Source organism: Anolis carolinensis, chromosome 2, assembly GCF_035594765.1.
Source record: "Anolis carolinensis isolate JA03-04 chromosome 2, rAnoCar3.1.pri, whole genome shotgun sequence".
NCBI lineage: Eukaryota > Metazoa > Chordata > Lepidosauria > Squamata > Dactyloidae > Anolis > Anolis carolinensis.
Window position 1 is genome coordinate 146986977 of NC_085842.1, and position 17500 is coordinate 147004476.

The window sequence follows — 17500 nt, forward strand, 5'->3', positions numbered from 1 at the left end:
CTGTAGTTCTGCTTATCTACACAGAGAAAGCTACTTAATGCCAGATCAAACCAATTTTTACTGTTCCTGGAATAGGGAACCTTTGTCAATTTGTTACCTGCCAGTCCTAACTAGAGATTAAACTCAGGATCCTCTGCATGCAGTCTACGCTTTCCTAGTAAGCTATAGTCCTCACCCCCCATGTAACAGTCATATCCAGTTTTCTGCTACTGACTCTTTCTGTGAGAAATTCTGATTTAGATGTTTAAAGCCTTTGACAACACAATAGGACAGAACTACACATGATGAAAAGCAGATCCTGGTCTTCAAATACAGTGTCCTAAAAGAATAGTACAGATGAACACAGGTGCTGTTTTATGGTTTTGTCTCTATGTAGCAAAACTTGGGAAAGTTACTTTTATGGATTATGCTGGACAAGCTGTCTGGAAAATTACAGGAGAAGTCACTCTCGTAAAAATAGCTTTCTTTAAGTTCTGTTTCTATCACCAAGAGGCAGATTCGGGGAAAGCTGTATCAGGTGACTTTTGAACAGTTAGTAAGGCACAAGAAACTTGCCAGAAAACAAGCACAGATGTGAAGATTAGGGACTGCTGTTGCTGTATCACATGTAATCCTACCATTTGTGCTTTTACTTTTGGTAAAGTCGAAGAAATGAAACAAGGCATCTCTCCTACACACCGCCTAAGCAGGTAACTGTGGGCAGCTGTTCTTCAGCTGAAAACCACATGCTTTCTTTGACATAGCCAGGTATATCAGAGTAAAAAGCAAAACTTGAAAAATGATATTTAAGAATTATTATAACAGACATGCTAAAACCAACTAAAAGCAGCAGTAGGAGGCGGCGGCTTTGAGTCCCAGAGCAGTATCTCTCACACATCTGTTCAGTTATGGGTGGCTGCAGCATATCCATTATATTAATTCTTTCCCAAAATTACCCTCTAAACTTTGGTCAACACTGCTAGTAAGCCTTGGTCATTAGGGATTAGGCTAAACTGTGATTTGATATGTTTCTAGGCAGCACTAGCATGAGAATTCCCTTCTCTTACACAAAATGTCATATTCACTCTTGCGTGACCTACTTGCACAGCTGCTTAACACTGAGAGGCCAATGGGATCTTAGCTGCCTGAGTGCTGCATGCAGTTTTCTGACCCAGATATTTCCCCTGCTTTTCTAGTACCGCATAAAGAAGTTCCAGTGGCACGTAGCATGGAATATTATGGGAATGGCATGAAATGGAAGAAGAAAAAGGAGAGTTTCATTTAAAAAATAGTGCTTTTATTATAAATTAATGACTGTTTTCTTTAAAATCCCTTGAATATAAATATAAATAGATGTGCAAAGTTTTCTTCCAAGTTTGATTTTTGGTTGAGTCTTCAAGCATGTCTAACAGCCTGCAAGGCTGAAGGGTGGAATCTTTATAAAAGACAGAATGATATTGTTTTAGGCAGGTCTGTAAACATTTCTTTCTTTAAAAACAAAACCTCATCTGCCTTTCTAAAACCCTGATATGGAAAAAAAATAAGATGAACACACAAAAGTTTGATTACAGTTTTACAAAAAAAAAAATTATAGAAGAGTTCCAGGTAATTCTGTTGTTGCTACATTCCTGTTTTGCTTTCTTTCAGTTATTCAGTGCGATTTAGAACCCAAAACAAATCTACAGCCTTTGCTGTAGATGCAAGCCGATTCATCTGAAAACCCATGGATGAAGGCAGAAGATTATTAGTCCAGGCAGAAGATGCTCAGGTAGAATAACACTTCAGGAAAAATTGCTAGTTCATTTATCATCCATGTTGTTGTTCCAAAAGCAGTGATGCGGTTTCTCAGAATGAAGTCCTCCTTTGCTTGCATAATGACACAGAAAGTGAATGATAATCTTTCTGTGCGAGATGTGCAGTAATAAGTCAGTCCATGGGCTAAGAGGAGGGTACTCATCTTTTTTTTCTTAAGGCTTAGTCTCATGTGTGGCAGCGTCCTCTGGGAAAGAGGCTTGGAGTAAGGAGAAATTCTGCCTCTCCAGGAGGTCGAGAGAGGTAAAGACTTTTAAAAGGTTTCCTCTTAAAACCGAGGAAAAGTTGGTTTTCAGGCACTAGCTGGATTCCAGTGCATCTATTCCGTTATCTGCAGAATGGTTTTGGTCGTTAGAGATGGTGTGGGGCCAGTGCAGAGCAAAAGCTTGCTGTAAACGGTCCATCAGTTAATTAAGTTTGCAAACCATTCTCTCCTGTCCAGCACAAGCCAGGCAGGCAGTTCTCTCAAGGAGCAGCAACTTGTTCCTTAGTCCAGCAGCATCGGTCTCTCTCTTCCTTTCTCTCTCTTGCACAGAGCACCCCTTGGAAAACCATCCAACACAAACAACAGTGGGACAGCCGCTCAGCTGGGCAGAGGATCCTTGCCCTCATTGAATGCCAGCATTCCCCTCCGCACTGCAGCCCCTCACATATTCCATCAGCCGGGCCAAAAAGAAATGTCGTCTTTGTTGTACATCGATCTCCTTTCTCCTCCTTTCCCCCTTGCTCTGCTCTTGTGCTTGTGTCAGAGGCTCCCTCTTCCTCCTTGCCCTTGCCTCCCGTTCTGTGGAGGGAAGGATGCTCCTCAGAAAGGCGCATCGTACTGGTCCAGGAATTCTTTGATGGGACCCGGGAGCTGGGTCATCTTCTCGTAGGAGTCCAAGTGCCCGTTGACCGTCTTGCGGCACAAGTGCTGCAGAGTGGACACGTTGGAGGAGAGTGGGCGGCTCAGCACCAAGGGGATTTTCTCTCCCCCGGAGTAGATGTAGTAGGCCCGCTTGGGGCGCGACACCTCCCCGGGGTGCTGCGTCGTGGGCTGGTGCTCGGGGAGCGGCATGTAGTGGCGGACCAGCTTGAGGACGCAGTCGAAGCGGGGGACGGGCTGGCTGCTGTGGGGGTCGCTCTGGAGCGAGAAGCTGCCTCCCTCACACTGGATGCGCAGGTTCTTGGTGCCGGACTCGGTCTTGACGCTGAGGGTGAAGAAGTGGCGCTGGTCCGAGCTGTCGCGGATGAGGAAGGTGCCGGTGGGCTCAGCGCTGAGCAGCAGGTTGGCCTGGCCGCCCGTCACCGCACTCCAGTAGAAGCCGCTCTCCTGGAGCTTGCGCACCGCATTCACCACCAGCTGGTACTCGCTCTTGGAGCTGAAGGTCTTGAGGCGCAGGCTGGTGTCCAGCGGGTGGCTCATCCCGGCAGCGCTGGGGAACTTTCGGTGGGTGACCATGGCGCAGGGAGCCAGCTTTCCAAGCGGTCGGGGCTGCTGTGGAGCGCAGCAGGGGCCAAGAGAAGGATGCGGAGAGTCTCTGGAAAAGCAGGAAAGGGAGGAAAGGTTAGGATACAAAAGGGGCACAACAGGAGCTGCTTCTTGGGGAGGAGGGGACTGCTGCCAGCCCTAAGGTCTTGCCCAGTGTGTTCTTTTTGCGTGTCAGGAGCAACTTGAAAAACAGCAATTCGTTTCTGGTGTGAGAATTGGCCGTCTGCAAGGCCGTTCTGTTTGATGTTTTACCATCCTTGTGGGAGGCTTCTCTCATGTCCCCGAATGGGGAGCTGGAGCTGATAGACGGGAGCTCCCCCTGCTCCCCGGACCTTTCCACCAGCAGTCCTGCCAGCACATGGGTTTAACCCACTGCGCCCCCGGGAGCTCCTTTCCCCGATGTGCTCACTACCATCTCCGTGCCCTTGAGCCAAAAGGGCTCCCTGCTCTCATCCGCCTCATCCGTTCTCCTTCCCCGCTGCCGTATACAGCCCGTGCCTTCTCCGGCGCCGCTTCCCTTCCCTTCCCGCGCCAGAAATGCCTACCTGGGGAGCGGGAGGCGACGTCGCGGAGTCTGTCTCGGTGGTAGTCGTAGGAGCAGCAGTGGCTCTTCTCGCCGAGCCTGACTTGTCCTGCTTTTGCAAAGCTGCCGGAGACGCCGCCGGAGGCTTTTATGTGCGCCTCCGCCTGCCGCCCGCCCCGCCTCGCCTCGCCTCGCCCCGCCTCCTGGTTTCCTGGAAGTGGGCTGCTTCTTGTAAGGCTCCGGCCCCGCCTCGGCCTGGAGGGCCCGCGCGCCCCAGCCAGCCAGCCAGTCAGCCAGGCGAACAGGCTCCTCGCCAGCCAGGCAGCAGGCAGGCCGGCCCATTCCTGGCAGAAGAGCCTCCCCGCCCCCCCCCCCCCTCCGCTCCCCTCCTGCCCTGCCTTGCCTTGCCTGCTTCCTCGGGACCAGGGACCGGGAAGGGGATGGAGCCCCCCCCCCCCCCTCCCCGGGCGAGGAAGGCTCTGGAAGGGGAAAGCAACACAGAGATTCCTAGTGCTGGAAGAAGAGACCCCCAGGACCACTCTGTTGGACTCCACCACCTCTTCGCCCTGCCTGCCCCCGAGCTTAGACTCACCGAGAATGCACAAGGGCCTGCCACTCCAACCCCAGCCTGTCAGGAAGTTCTTCCTAACGTTTAGGTGGACTCTCCTTTCCTGTAGCTTGGGCCCATTGCGACATTGTGAAGAGTTTACCCCCTCTTCAGTGTGACACCCTTTCAGTATTTTCTTGTAGCCTTCTTTTCTCACAGTTAAACATACGCAGCTCCCTCAGCCTCTCATCCTGGGACTCCAACTCCCACCATCCCCGCTGGCCATGGTTCTCCCCTGCCCCCTGCAGCAGGCCTTCCAGTCAGGCGTTGGGATTTCTTAGAAGGCAGCGCTGTTCTTTGAATGCTGGAGCCAGGCGGGGAGAGCAGGGGCCCCTTTCGTTCCTCTTCGGCTAAGGGCGGCCAGGAGGGGGCGCGCTTCCCGCCCTGCTGCCGACCCTGTGCGCTAGCCAAAGCGAAGGCTTGCCAAGTCATGGCTGTGGCACGATTTCCAGCGCCCAGAGCAAGCCTGGCTGGCAGTTTCCTGGCCCTTGCCCAATCTTCCAGGCAGCGCTCCTTAGAGGAGAATTGCTTGCATCCTGGGGTGTATCTACACCAGGCATGGGGAAATTTGGGTCCTCCTTTCAGGTGTTTTGGACTTCGACTCCCACCATTCCTAACAGCCTCAGGCCCTTTCCTTTTCCCCTTAAGCGGCTGAGGGGGAAAAGGAAAGGGCCTGAGGCTGTTAGGAATGGTGGGAGTCGAAGTCCAAAACACCTGGAAGGAGGACCCAAATTTCCCCATGCCTGATCCACACTAATGCAGTTTGATACCGTTTTAGCTGCCACGGCTCAATGTTATGGAACCCTGGGAGTTGCAGCTTTGCATGATCTTTCGCCTTCTCTTCCAAGGAGAGCTGGTGCCTAATCTCCAAATCCCAGGGTTCCATAGAACCCAGTCATGGCAGGTGAAGTGGTCTCAAAATGCATTAATTCCACCATGTGGCTGCACCCTATGATTATATGTGAGCAGCCCAAACAAAGAAATGGACCATTTTTATTTTATTGTTTTTGAACCAAGTGGAAACATGCATTTGAAAGTGACCCAAATAGAAATACAAAACCTCTTCAAATGTCCATGTTTGAGGTGAGGAGCCCCCGGTGGCGCTGTGCTTTAAACCCTTGTGCCAGCAGGACTGCTGATTTGAAGGTTGGCTTGTTGACCTGAAGATTGCTGGTTTGAATCCAACCCAGGGACAGTGCGGATGAGCTCCCTTTGTTAGCTCCAGCTCCCCATGCGGGGACATGAGAGAAGCCTCCCACAAGAATGGTAAAAACATCAAAACATTTGGGCGTCCCCTGGGCAATGTCCTTGCAGACAGCCAATTCTTTCACACCAGAAGCGACTTGCAGTTTCTCAAGACACTCCTGATGCAAAAAATATATAAACCTTTGGGGGGTGATGTGGAGCCCAGTTTTTATTGTGCAACCGCTGCACCTTATTGCTGGAATTTTATGGAGCTTCCAGCCACAGTCTCCTCAACTGGCAAGGCCTCTCAATCTTATCCTGGAGTGTTCCCCCAAATTCTATCTTATTGTATTACTTTATTTATTCACTGCCTTTACCGAAAGCTGTGACTAAGAGCAGATTATGGGATTTGAAAAACAAACAGAAGTAAAACGCTGAAGATAAACAATACAAAAACTTTATTTAAATAGCATTGAACGGACTCTAGATAATGAAAGAACATTTAAAATATTGTGTTGTCAAAGGTGAGTTTCCTGGGCTGTATGGCCATGTTCCAGAAGCATTCTCTCCAGCTAACACCTCCCAACAAAGGATTGTCCCAGGCAGGAATCTGCCAGACTTTGAAGGTGCAAGGTTTTCCAATGCTAATCAAGGTGATTAATCGCAACATTCACACTTGCCTCCAACAGACAAGAGTTCTTTTTCCCACCCTGGACCTTCCACAGATATATAAACCCCACTTGCCTAGTTTTCAATATACCTCACAACTTCTGAGGATTCCTGCATGTGGGCAAAACGTCAGGAGAGAATGCTTCTGGACCATGGCCATACAGCCTGGAAAACTCACAGCAACCCATTTAAAATATCATAGTTTAAAAGCAAAAGTCAGAAGGTGGAGTGTTGTGTGGTTTCCAGGCTGTATGACTGTGTTTGAGCTGCACATTCCCCTTAGGAGAACGGCTATACAGCCCGGAAACCACACAACACTCCAGTGATTCCGGCCATGAAAGCCTTTGACAATACAAAAGATAGAAGCAGCATAGTGTATAAAGGGAATCTCCAAATCTTCTGACATTTAAGAAAAGGAAATATGAGCTAGCTACATGCCATCTGTTAATATGTAGCAATTGTCCTTCTGAAAATTCCAGTTGAAAATTTTCTCATATTCCCCCTTCTCGCCACTATAATAGAAACAACATTTCCCTCCTAACTGATTCCTGTTTCTGAAAAGCAACCTCCCATTTACACAGTCATTTCTTAACAGAGTCAAATCATACACAGCAAACAATGCATCCCGGGGAATCCTTCCCTTGTGCTGCAGTCACTCAGAAGGCATTTCCCAAAATCTGAGCTGGATGATGACAGAAAGCTCTGTGTCAATGTTTGCCAGTGTTTGCTATGGAAAAGGTCTCCCTCCTTCCCTCCCTCCCTCCTTCCCCCTCCACTTAGCATTTTGTAGAGTTTGGCAGGGTGTCCTTGGACTATGGGAAGACTTGGGGTTTAATTGTCCACAGAGTTCTAAGATGTCAGTTTGTTTTTTGTTTTTACTCTCTACAAGGGCAGGCTTCCATCCTATCCTTACTTGCCCTTCTCAGAAGAGCTGCAGGGAAGGGAGACACAGTGAACCTGAGACGTGTTTTGGGAACCAGAAATGCAAGATCCTCTCTCCCTTTCTTGTCCTGATTGGGTAGCTGAAGGCTTAGGAAAACAAGTCAGGTTAGTGTATTAAGCACTGAGTGGATGCTCTGTAGCAATAGCTTGTAATGGATGGAGCTGGTTTTGCAAGAAGAGCAGAAGTTTAAGGATGCCTTCCTAGGAGAATTGTGGGATGAGTTATGGGTTAGACTGTTGGAAAGTTCCCAGGAAGTAAGAAACGGGATGCATAGGCTGAACAATATCCTACTACACAGAAGGGAGGTGAGGGGAGAACTAAAAGCGTTGGCTCAGTGTGAGGACTACATGACACTCCGTGCCTGCATTCCATTTGCTGCATCTGCTCCTGTGTTTCCCTCTTGAAACGTCACACAGAGGTGGGAAGACTGTGACCTATGTGTTGTCAAAGGCTTTCATGGCCTCACAACCTCTGAGGATGCCTGCCATAGATGTGGGCGAAGCACCAGGAGAGAATGCTTCTGGAACACAGCCATACAGCCTGGAAAACTCACAGCAACCCAAGACTATGACTCTTCAGAGGCTTTTGGATTATAATTCCCACATCCTTGACCATTGGTCTTGCAGGCTGAGGCTAGTAGGAAATGGAGTCACAAATTTCCCTTCCCTTGGCTTTACAAAAGTATGAAGGGAAGGCCAGATGTGCTCCTCTAAATGCTTGGAAGCATGCATTGGAGGTGGAAGCCTGTTCACTGGAAATGTAGGGCGTTGTTCTTGAAATATCCATGTACATGAAATAGGCCTTCTTAGAGCTTAGCTGGAATCCTATGGGTCAGCTGCAACTGGAATAGGCCCGCAGTTGCTAAATGGCATGTCAACATATAGAAAACCCCCATTAATTCAATGACTGCAATCTAGTCAGGGCTAACAAAAAGTATTTAACCTGGAAAATGTATTAGCCCAGTAAATGTGTTATTTACTTGCCACTTGAAATCTAACTGCCCTCAGGGTTACACATTACATTTTTAAAATATATACTAGTAAATATATACTTCAGTTCTGACATACCTTTGGTTATTGCCAGGGTGTGTAGCTGAATGAATGTCATGGCCACATATTACATAATTCTACCGAGGGTTCACATACATGGCATTTCTCTTGACCATATTGTCTTATTTTGTAAAGTTGTTATTTAAAAGAATAAAAACTTTCTTTGTGGCCACAGTTATTTGCCCATCTCTCGTGAATCACTATAGCTTTGAAGTGTTAGGTGAATGCTGCTTAGAAAGGTAATCTTGACAAACCTAAAGGCTAGCCCATCTGCACATCCTACCATCATTTCAGGAACATTACTTGATCAGATGTAAGATTTCCTAGCTGCATGTTTTCACATGGCAGAAGCAGTATTGGAAAGCTCATCATTACACTGTCACCATCATGACAGATTGATTTTTTTTTTCTTGTCAGGAGCAACTTGAGTCGCTTCTGGAGATTGATTACCAATGGTGGATCAGTTAAAAAAATACAAATCCAAATGGTATTTTTCCTTTGGAATGGTTTGGGGTGTGAGTTACTATTTGTTTCTTCCTATGCAAAGGAGCTGCAAGAACAAAGCCGTGTGGAGGAAATCAGTCATACTAGTTGTCCCCATCTCCCCTTTCCCATCAGTATCCAGATATCTTGATAAGGCCAGCCCTGGCCCATGATGGGTGAATTCTGGCTTATCCCCTCCCTCACATGATGGAAAGCTATAGCAGCTGCATTAGTTCTGTCCTTAGGAATAAGGTCTGTATGTACAGAAGGAAAGAGGAGGAGGAAGAAGGACGGGAAGGAGGAAAGTTTCTCTTGCTTCAGGGCAGCTGCCATGGGCAGCCAGGAATAAACACCAGCAAGCAGTTCTGGGAAGTGAAGCTGCAATAGCAGCTGCTCTGAAATGCAAACAAGAAGATGCTGCCTGGAGCCTTTTCCTGGAGTAGAAGAAGCAGAGGGCAGGAACATGTGAAAGTCAAGCCAGGTGCTGCCGAGCAAGGAATGGAAAAGCTCTGGCCATTCATTTCGTTTAAAGCAGGGGTGAACAAATAGCCATAAGGAGGGGGGCAGCTACAGGTCCTCAGAAAGGTGAAAGGATCAGATGGAGCCCAGCCCGGAAACAGAGCATTCTCATCTCTTGATCCTTGGTTGGATAGCAGCAGATTGCGGTTACTCAGCAACAGTGAGAGGACGAAGGCCCACATTTTCTCAATAGCAGATCATTCCCAAGTGGTTTTCCAGGCAATGTACAGAGCTCTGCATGTGCACACGTGTTGCCAGATCATCCATCCAGGCAGCTTGGAAATTTCCCCTTTTTTGGACTACAACTTCCAGAATCTTCTAGCCTGTGAGGGTTATACCTTTGTGTTTAATTCCTGGTAGCTGTATTCTTTCAAAACCACAACTCTCAAATCCCCAGGATTATTTTGCTTAACGTTTGATTTATTTGCTGTATTTTTACACATACTCTTGTTTGTTGGTACTGTTTGGTTTTGATGTCATTTCTTATTTTAATTGTTTATGAACTCAATAACTGGGGAATATGAATATTGTATATTTAATTAAAATGTAACTAATTGTTTGACAATTTTTACCCTGAAACACCATCAATTGTTCCTCTTGTTTCTCCCATCCATTTCCTTTCGATTCTTCAGAAATTCTCCCTCTGTAGTCCAGTCCAGTTTATTTTTACTTCAGCCTCAACACTTATGTGAAATGTGCATTGATTTCAGTGTATGAGGTGTGAAGGTTTTCTTTTTTCTTCTTTTTTTATAGCAACATTACACACAGAAGGGAGGGAAAAAGTGATCTGTAGTTGGGAAAATTGAGTCGATTTGCACAATTCTGCAATGAAGAGAACCAGCAAGGTATAATGCATTGAGCACTAGACTAGGACTCTGTGAAATCTGGCTTCAAATCTGCCTTTGGTCATGGAAACCCAGTGAGGGGCCCTGGACAAGTCACACTCTCTCAGTCTCAGAGGAAGGCAAAGGCAAACCGCCTTGGAACAAATTTGGCCAAGAAAATCCTGTGATAGGCTCCCTTTCGTGTTTCTATACGAAATGGCTTCATGGCACACAATGACAACAACAACAAATGGACTGAAGAAACGGCAGGAGACTGAAAGGTAAACAGTATGAATAGGCAGAAAAACTTGCAAGATTTTTTAAAGGGCAAATAGCACAAAAATAATCTCTCCCTTCCCTCAAATCTTAAAAGTGCCAATTTTGTTTCATGAGGCATTACCGATACATGGATAACTTTATTGCTGAACTAACATAGATTCATAAATGAATTTGTTGAAACATACAATCAATGGAGCTTCCATATGAATGCACTCTTCTTGATGCTGAAATTTAGAGGATTTCTATGTTCCATGGAAAGCGAGGGATGCCTGAAAAGCTTCGCTAACCATGGATGAGAGCGAATCGGGAATCATGAATTGAGAGACCAGAATGAAGGCAAACGACACAAGCTTTATTCGATAGACTTTTGTACAGCACAGATGCTCCAAAGTACAAAGCATGCTTGCAAAATACATTTTTATAAACATAAATTTCCATTCACTACTATGGTCTAGTGTTGAAATTTCCCTTATCTTCCCTGATTGGCCAGCTCCGATAAGTCGGCTTCCCCCTTGGTCTCTGATTGGCTGGGAGGCAGGACCAAGCTGGCTCCTCCTCTGATTGGCTGGGAGTGCCAGTGATGCATTCGGGGATCCTCTCCTGCTGGGCAGGGAAGGCCCAAGGCTCCCAATGGTCTTGGAGAGGCGTTCTGAGGGATGGAGCTTCGGGGCTGTGCCCACCCCTGGGTGTGTAGCAATGGAATGCGATGGACAAAGGAACATCTGGGAGCCAGGCATGTAGCGGGGGGGGGGGGGGCTTGAGTGGCTTCATCCCCCCCACAAATATTCAGGGTGGTCCTTGCGAGAAGGCCTTACATTTATTATTTAAACTATTCTGTTTATTCATATCATGATCTGATCACCATGCTCAATATATCCCATATTCATGGGGGTATTGGGATAACGATACTAAAGGTTAGCTAGGGTAGACCCTCCCCGTGCAGACCCAGTCCCCCCCCCGAACCAAAGTCCCAGCCCCTCCCGAATCAAAATCCTGGCTACGGGCCTGCTGGGAGCCCATTTAACAGAATTATGTAGATGCCTCTGTCCACAATGGGAGTTGTTGTCCCAGACATTGCCTTATCCCAAAAGACAAAGGAAGGGTCCCCAAGATGTAGTTTTTGTGATGGCATCATAATCATAGTTCTGTCTTGGACCTTTATCTGCAGGGTGGCAAGGAGCTCCAAAGGAGAACTGACAGGCAGCTGGTATCAGGACCCTTGCTGATGTCCAGAAAGGTCTTTTGTCACAGAGATTATGTCCCATCTCAGGTTCCCATGCTGGGCATGGAAAGTGGAATCTGGAGTGACTTGGAAGAGGTTACTAGAGTTCACAGGTTCATGTACATTTGCTTTGGTTTTAATAGAATTCAATAAAGCAATAATTTATATATATATATATATATATATATATATATATATATATATATATATATCTCGTAATTCCCATGGAGTAAACAACAAAACCACTGGACCAAATGACACCAAATTTGGCCACAAAAGAAATAATCATCCAATCGATGTCTTTCCATCAAAAAACCCTATAAAATTAAGACCAAATTACAGAAAAATCCCCCAAACCAAAAATTACTAACCACGCATGTGCAGAGCCCCCCCCCCCCCGGGAAACATAGTGATGTTAGCCTGGTGGGCGGGGATTCAATGGCCACCGTGTGCCGAAGTCAAGGCTTCCTTCTCTTTCTCCGCCCCCTTTCCCCCTCAGGAGAGAGCACTGTGAACCATGAAAATGAACAAAACCAGGCTCCCGGCATTACAAAACTTTACAACCAGGACAGTAAATAAAAAACAACACTCTGAAACCAGGGGAATACCAGACAGGAAACAACCAGAGCCAGCTAACAGCTCCCAACAAAGGATACCCCCAGGGAGGAAACAGCAAAACTTTGAAACTACAAGCCTATTACATGCTAATCAAGTAAATTGTAACATTCACACTAGCCTCAGGCAGACAGGAATTCTTTCTCCCACCCTGGACATTATTCAACATAAACTGCACTTGCATGGCTCCTTCCTACCTATGGGGATCCTTCGTTGCTCACCTTGGATAGCACTGAACAACCTTGCAGCTTCAAACACAGGCTGCTTCCCATTACACTATTTTCCATAACAACAGACTATGCCACACCAATGTGTAGTCGAGCACAGCTAGACTTATTCCAAACAGGAAACAACCAGAGCCAGCTAACACCTCCCAACAAAGGATTTTCCCAAGGAGGAAACAATCACACTTTGAAGCTGCACGTTCATTCAAAGCTAATCAAGGTGACTGATTACAACATTCATACTCTCCTCCACAAACAAAAACTCACAGGACGACACCACAGCAACGTGTGGCCGGGCACAGCTAGTATGGGAGAAAGATAGACTTGGTATGGTGTTTTGGTGAGGGGGGAGAGTGGTGGAAGAAGGGAAGGGCGGGGGTCTTGTCAGGGCTGAGTGGCAGCTGGGGTGGTCATTTGCAGTTTATTATACTTTCACTGAACCAATTATGCGCATGTTCGCAAGGGAAAATAGAAATATTAAAAAATAATAAACTGGAGAGGGAGAAGTGAGGAGAAATACATAGTTGCCAAAGGAAAAGGGGATACAGAGTGGCTGGAGTCAAACGGAGGTATTTTGGATACATTGTGACCATCTGGCCGGCTTGAGTGATCAGCTTTCGAGTCTCCTCCACAGCAGTGATCACCACTGTGGGTTGACACGGGTCAGATAACCATGTAGTGGGTGTGGTATGGGTGTGTATGGGTTGGGGGGTCATGTAGGGTGAGCTGTTGCTGACACTGGGAGGATCTCAGTGGACCGGGAGGGAAGGAGGCTGTTTCTAGTTCATTGGAAACTATAGATCACAGGGTTGAATTCATTTATTAGGAAGTGGGTCTGGGGTTTTCAACAACATTCTCACCAAGTTCCTTTGAAAGAAATAGTGATGCAGGGCATTAAGCAGGGATCAAGGCCAACTTTGTGTTTGGCCTCTTTCTTTCTTTCTTTCTTTCTTTCTTTCTTTCTTTCTTTCTTTCTTTCTTTCTTTCTGTATTGGGTATTTGATGGGGCATATTTGCCAATGAAAAATATGTTCATAAAAAGGTGTGTTCACAAATTAATACAGAACTAATCAGACAGCTATGTTCTATGATTATTATTTTTTTCATGCCCAACCTTCCTAATCAGTTAGCTGAGGAATTCCCCTTCTTCAATTCCCCTAACTCGTCAACTTTGAAAAGCCATTCCATTTTACCTAGAAGAGTTTAAGGAAGAGAAGGAGGAAGTGGAATAATAATGAGAAAACGAGGAGAAAAAAATGAACCAGTTCTGAATTCTTTTGTTACTAATGTCATCTTATAAGTCCCTATTGCAGAATAGTTCACGCTAACTTCCTGATGTTGAAACACAATTTGTGGTAAACTAATACTCCACTTTCCAAGATGAGTTACATGTTTATAGACTCCTTGTTGATCAATTCATCCAGGTGTAAATGCATCATGGCAGGCTTATGAATCAGGACTCAACCATGCAGACTACAAGAACTGGATTTCTCCTTAAGAAAGTACCTTGCTCAATATCCCTTATCTTGCAAGTGTATATCTCCTCATTGAAGAAACAGACATTAGATATGTGATGTGAGGGGTCTCATCTTGAAATTTATTTTTAATGACATAAAACATGTTTGTATTATATATGAAATGCTATTACCTGCAACAAAACTACAGTTCTCAGGAGTCATTTGAAAGTCAAACTCTAACATTTAAAGGAGTTCATAAATATGCTGTAATGGATCCTACTTCAGTATAGGTCTTTTGAAGTTCACTGCTCATAGCAACCCAAATGTCTTGTGACATCTTAAACTGCTAAATATTAAGAGCTTTTTCACTTAAACAATGATTTCAGTTCAACTGTCCATCTGCTCCATCTCATAGAATCTGGCCAGAAGCATCTCCTTAAATTCCAGGATTCCATAGTATAGCACTATAGGTGGAATCATAATGCTATGACTGTGTAATGTGAAAGTGCCTGGGAAGAAACTCTTGATGGTAGGAGCTGTTCTGCAGTGGAGTGGACTGTTTGAAAGGTTGTAGCACACTTTTACTGGTATACTTCGGCTGTGGATAGGCGAGAGTTGAACTCGATGATCATTGGTGTCCTTTCCAGCTCTATGACCCAATGAACCTGAATTTGCTTATTGTAGCAAGAACATTTCAAAGCTACATCGAAGCTCCTCAGGTGAATTGTTGTGTGCTATTCAAAACCATAGCAGCAGCAGAGTTAGAGCTAAATCAGAGCAGAGCTGAAGAAACAATGGGCTTCTTCTTGGACAAGAGTTCACATGTACAAGAGAAGAAGGGGCTGAGCTCAATCTGTAGGCCTAGTTAAGTGGTTCTCAAACTGTGGGTCCCCAAATGTTTTGGCCTTCAACTCCCAGAAATCCTAACAGCTGGTAAACTGGCTGGGGTTTCTGGGAGTTGTAGGCCAAAACACCTGGGGACCCACTGAGAGCCACTGGCCTAGTTCATTTGTGTAATATAATGCTGAATTAAGCTGTGGAATCAAGTAATTAGAGAGTAAGTGTGGGCCATGTATGACCTGGAACATCATTCAACCTACTGAATTCTGTCAGCTTGCCTATTTGAAGAAAGGGTGCATCGGCACTGCAGAATTAATACAGTTTGACACCACTTCAACTTCCATGGTTCCATGCAATTGAATCCTGGGAGTTGAAGTTTTACAAGGTCTTAAGCTTTCTTTGCTAAAGCTTTCTTTGCTAAAGAGTATTGGTGCCTCACCAAACTACAGCTCTCAAGATTGTACAGTATGGAGCTACGGCAGTTAAAGTGGTGTCAAATTGCATCAATTCTACAGTGTAGATGCACCCAAAGCTTCTTGTTCTAGAGCTGTATGTTCTCAAGAAGAGGAGGAAACGGAATGGGATGAAGACAATTAAGCTAAACTAAACTATTAAGCACTTTCTGCCAATCAGTAATACTAAATTTTATTTAATTTCCTTCTCTTGATAGGGAGGACGGGGATCACATGTCTTCTTACACTTCAGAATCCATCGTGACAGAAAAGCGAACAAAACTCCTGGCCTTGTGGCAGGAATAATATCTTGTTTCAAAAATTCAGCCAGGCTTGTGGGGGCTTGAAAACCAATATGTTTATTTAGAAAATCCACACAGTCAGCCCCTACCAGGCCATAGTTGAGTCAGTCCCTGTTGGGCAAGACTCCTGTCATGCAGAAAGAGTTTAGTCAGTTCACCATTTACCGTTAGAGGATAGAAATAGATTCGACAAGAGCTGATGCTGCATTTCATTCTGCAAAGGACTCCATTTTGTTCAGCCTGCCTCGTTAGGTGCCTTCAAGTTGCCTGTTGACAATGGATAATCCATATTTTATAAGGTTTTCTTAGGCAAGGAATTTGCAGAGTAGCATGGCAACTTTCCATATTCTCCACCATGAAGTGTGAAGGTATGGCTGCTGAGAGTTGTAGTCCAAAAGCATTTGGAGAACCACACATTCTTATCTCTGCCCCAGTGGAAGCAGGTTTAGGTTATTTTCCCATTTTCGAAGTGCAAGTTTTTCTTTTACCTACAGCTTCCAAACTTATCACTGGCTAGAGATTTTCCCAAGCTTTGAAAAAGGACAGATTGAGAGTGATCCTCTGGGATACTTTTTTTTTTTCCGTGTCAGGAACGACTTGAGAAATTGCAAGTCGCTTCTGGTGTGAGAGAATTGGTCGTCTGCAAGGACGTTTCTCAGGGGATGCCTGGATGTTTTGATGTTTTTATCATCCTTGTGGGAGGCTTCTCTCATGTCCCCACATGGAGCTGGAGCTGATAGAGGGAGCTCATCCTAGCTCTCCCCAGGTGGGATTTGAACCTGGCAGCTTTCAGATCAGCAACCCAAACTTCAAGTCACAAGGCTTTAATCCACTACGCCACCGGGAGCTCCTGCCTCTGGGATACTGAAAAGCCACGAAAAAGGGCTGTGGATTTGATCCATGATAACCTTGTGGGAAAAATATGGAAAGAAATGTAGTGATACTAACTATATTTCATCATTACAGGGTATCGTTCTCCAGTACATGACAAATGGGAACAAGGCAGAACTCAGCCAAAACAAAATATGTTAAGGTTTGATGGTTTTGAGGTATAGTGTTAAACTTCTCATTGAAATCAGTAGGACACAACAATGTCTCATGTTAGTAGGAACGTGCCCTAATGTTATCATTAGCAAACAGAAAAGGCTATGTTTGATTACAGATATGTAATCTGACTAGTGAAACAGAGTATGAAAATCTGGAAAACGGAACTGTCTCCTCCATTTCAATCAAGAAGTGCAAGGCAATGGGTTTGAAATGTTATCTCAAACTGGAAGCAATGTTTTCAAATGTTTCAACATCAACAGCATTACACAAGCATCAAATGATAGACACAGTTATGTAGGAATGTGAACTGTATATTGGGAAATGCTGGAAAAGTGGGGGTGTCCCTCTGAGTTGGCCATAATTGGAAACATGTGTCTCTATAGAGTTCTGAGGCCCTTTCACATTACTCATATATAGCACTATGATATTTTCTTTAATTGCCATGCTTCCTCCCTATGGAGTCGAGAGATTGGTGAGAGAAGAGTCTTAAGATTCTTCAGCCAGGCAGCTCCTCTGGCGTCTCTGACAAAACTAACAAAACTAGACTTCCCTAGGACGCTACCATGGCAGTTACTTTGGAATCATATTGCTATAACTGTGCACTATGAACATGGCCCAGTTCTCCAAAACCTTCAGCAACAACATGAACCCTTTTTACTTTTGATCCTGTCCTGCAAATTTGGAGATTCAGAAAACCCACACTAAATGTGGTGTGAGTTAAGTTGGGAGATTCTATTTCTGAAGCTGTCATGGCATGATTTGAACTAGTAAACAAAAAAATTCATAGATGAAGGCTGGGACATAGGTGACCATGCAACATCAGAGTGTGGCAAGAAGGTAAAATATATAAACGAAGAAAGAATAAGGAGAGGCGGAAGTATTTTCCTTTCCATAAGTCTACAGGGAACTGCATGATTCCAACTCTCCCCCCTCTCTCCCACAACTGGATTGATTTTGTGGAAACTATTTTTCCACTCTGAACTCACCTTGCAACAAAC

At 45.3% G+C, this 17500-nt stretch overlaps 1 protein-coding gene across 1 annotated transcript; it reads right to left on the reverse strand.

Annotated features, from left to right (window-relative positions):
* Nucleotides 1-1254: 1254 nt before the first annotated feature.
* On the reverse strand, nt 1255-4104 carry socs3 (suppressor of cytokine signaling 3). The gene is made up of 2 exons (XM_008104197.3): nt 3808-4104; nt 1255-3311 (listed from the first exon to the last, which is right to left on the reverse strand). Exon 2 carries the CDS (start codon nt 3230-3232, stop codon nt 2597-2599), a length of 636 nt encoding a protein of 211 aa, XP_008102404.1. The 5' UTR covers nt 3233-3311; nt 3808-4104; the 3' UTR covers nt 1255-2596.
* Nucleotides 4105-17500: the final 13396 nt, after the last annotated feature.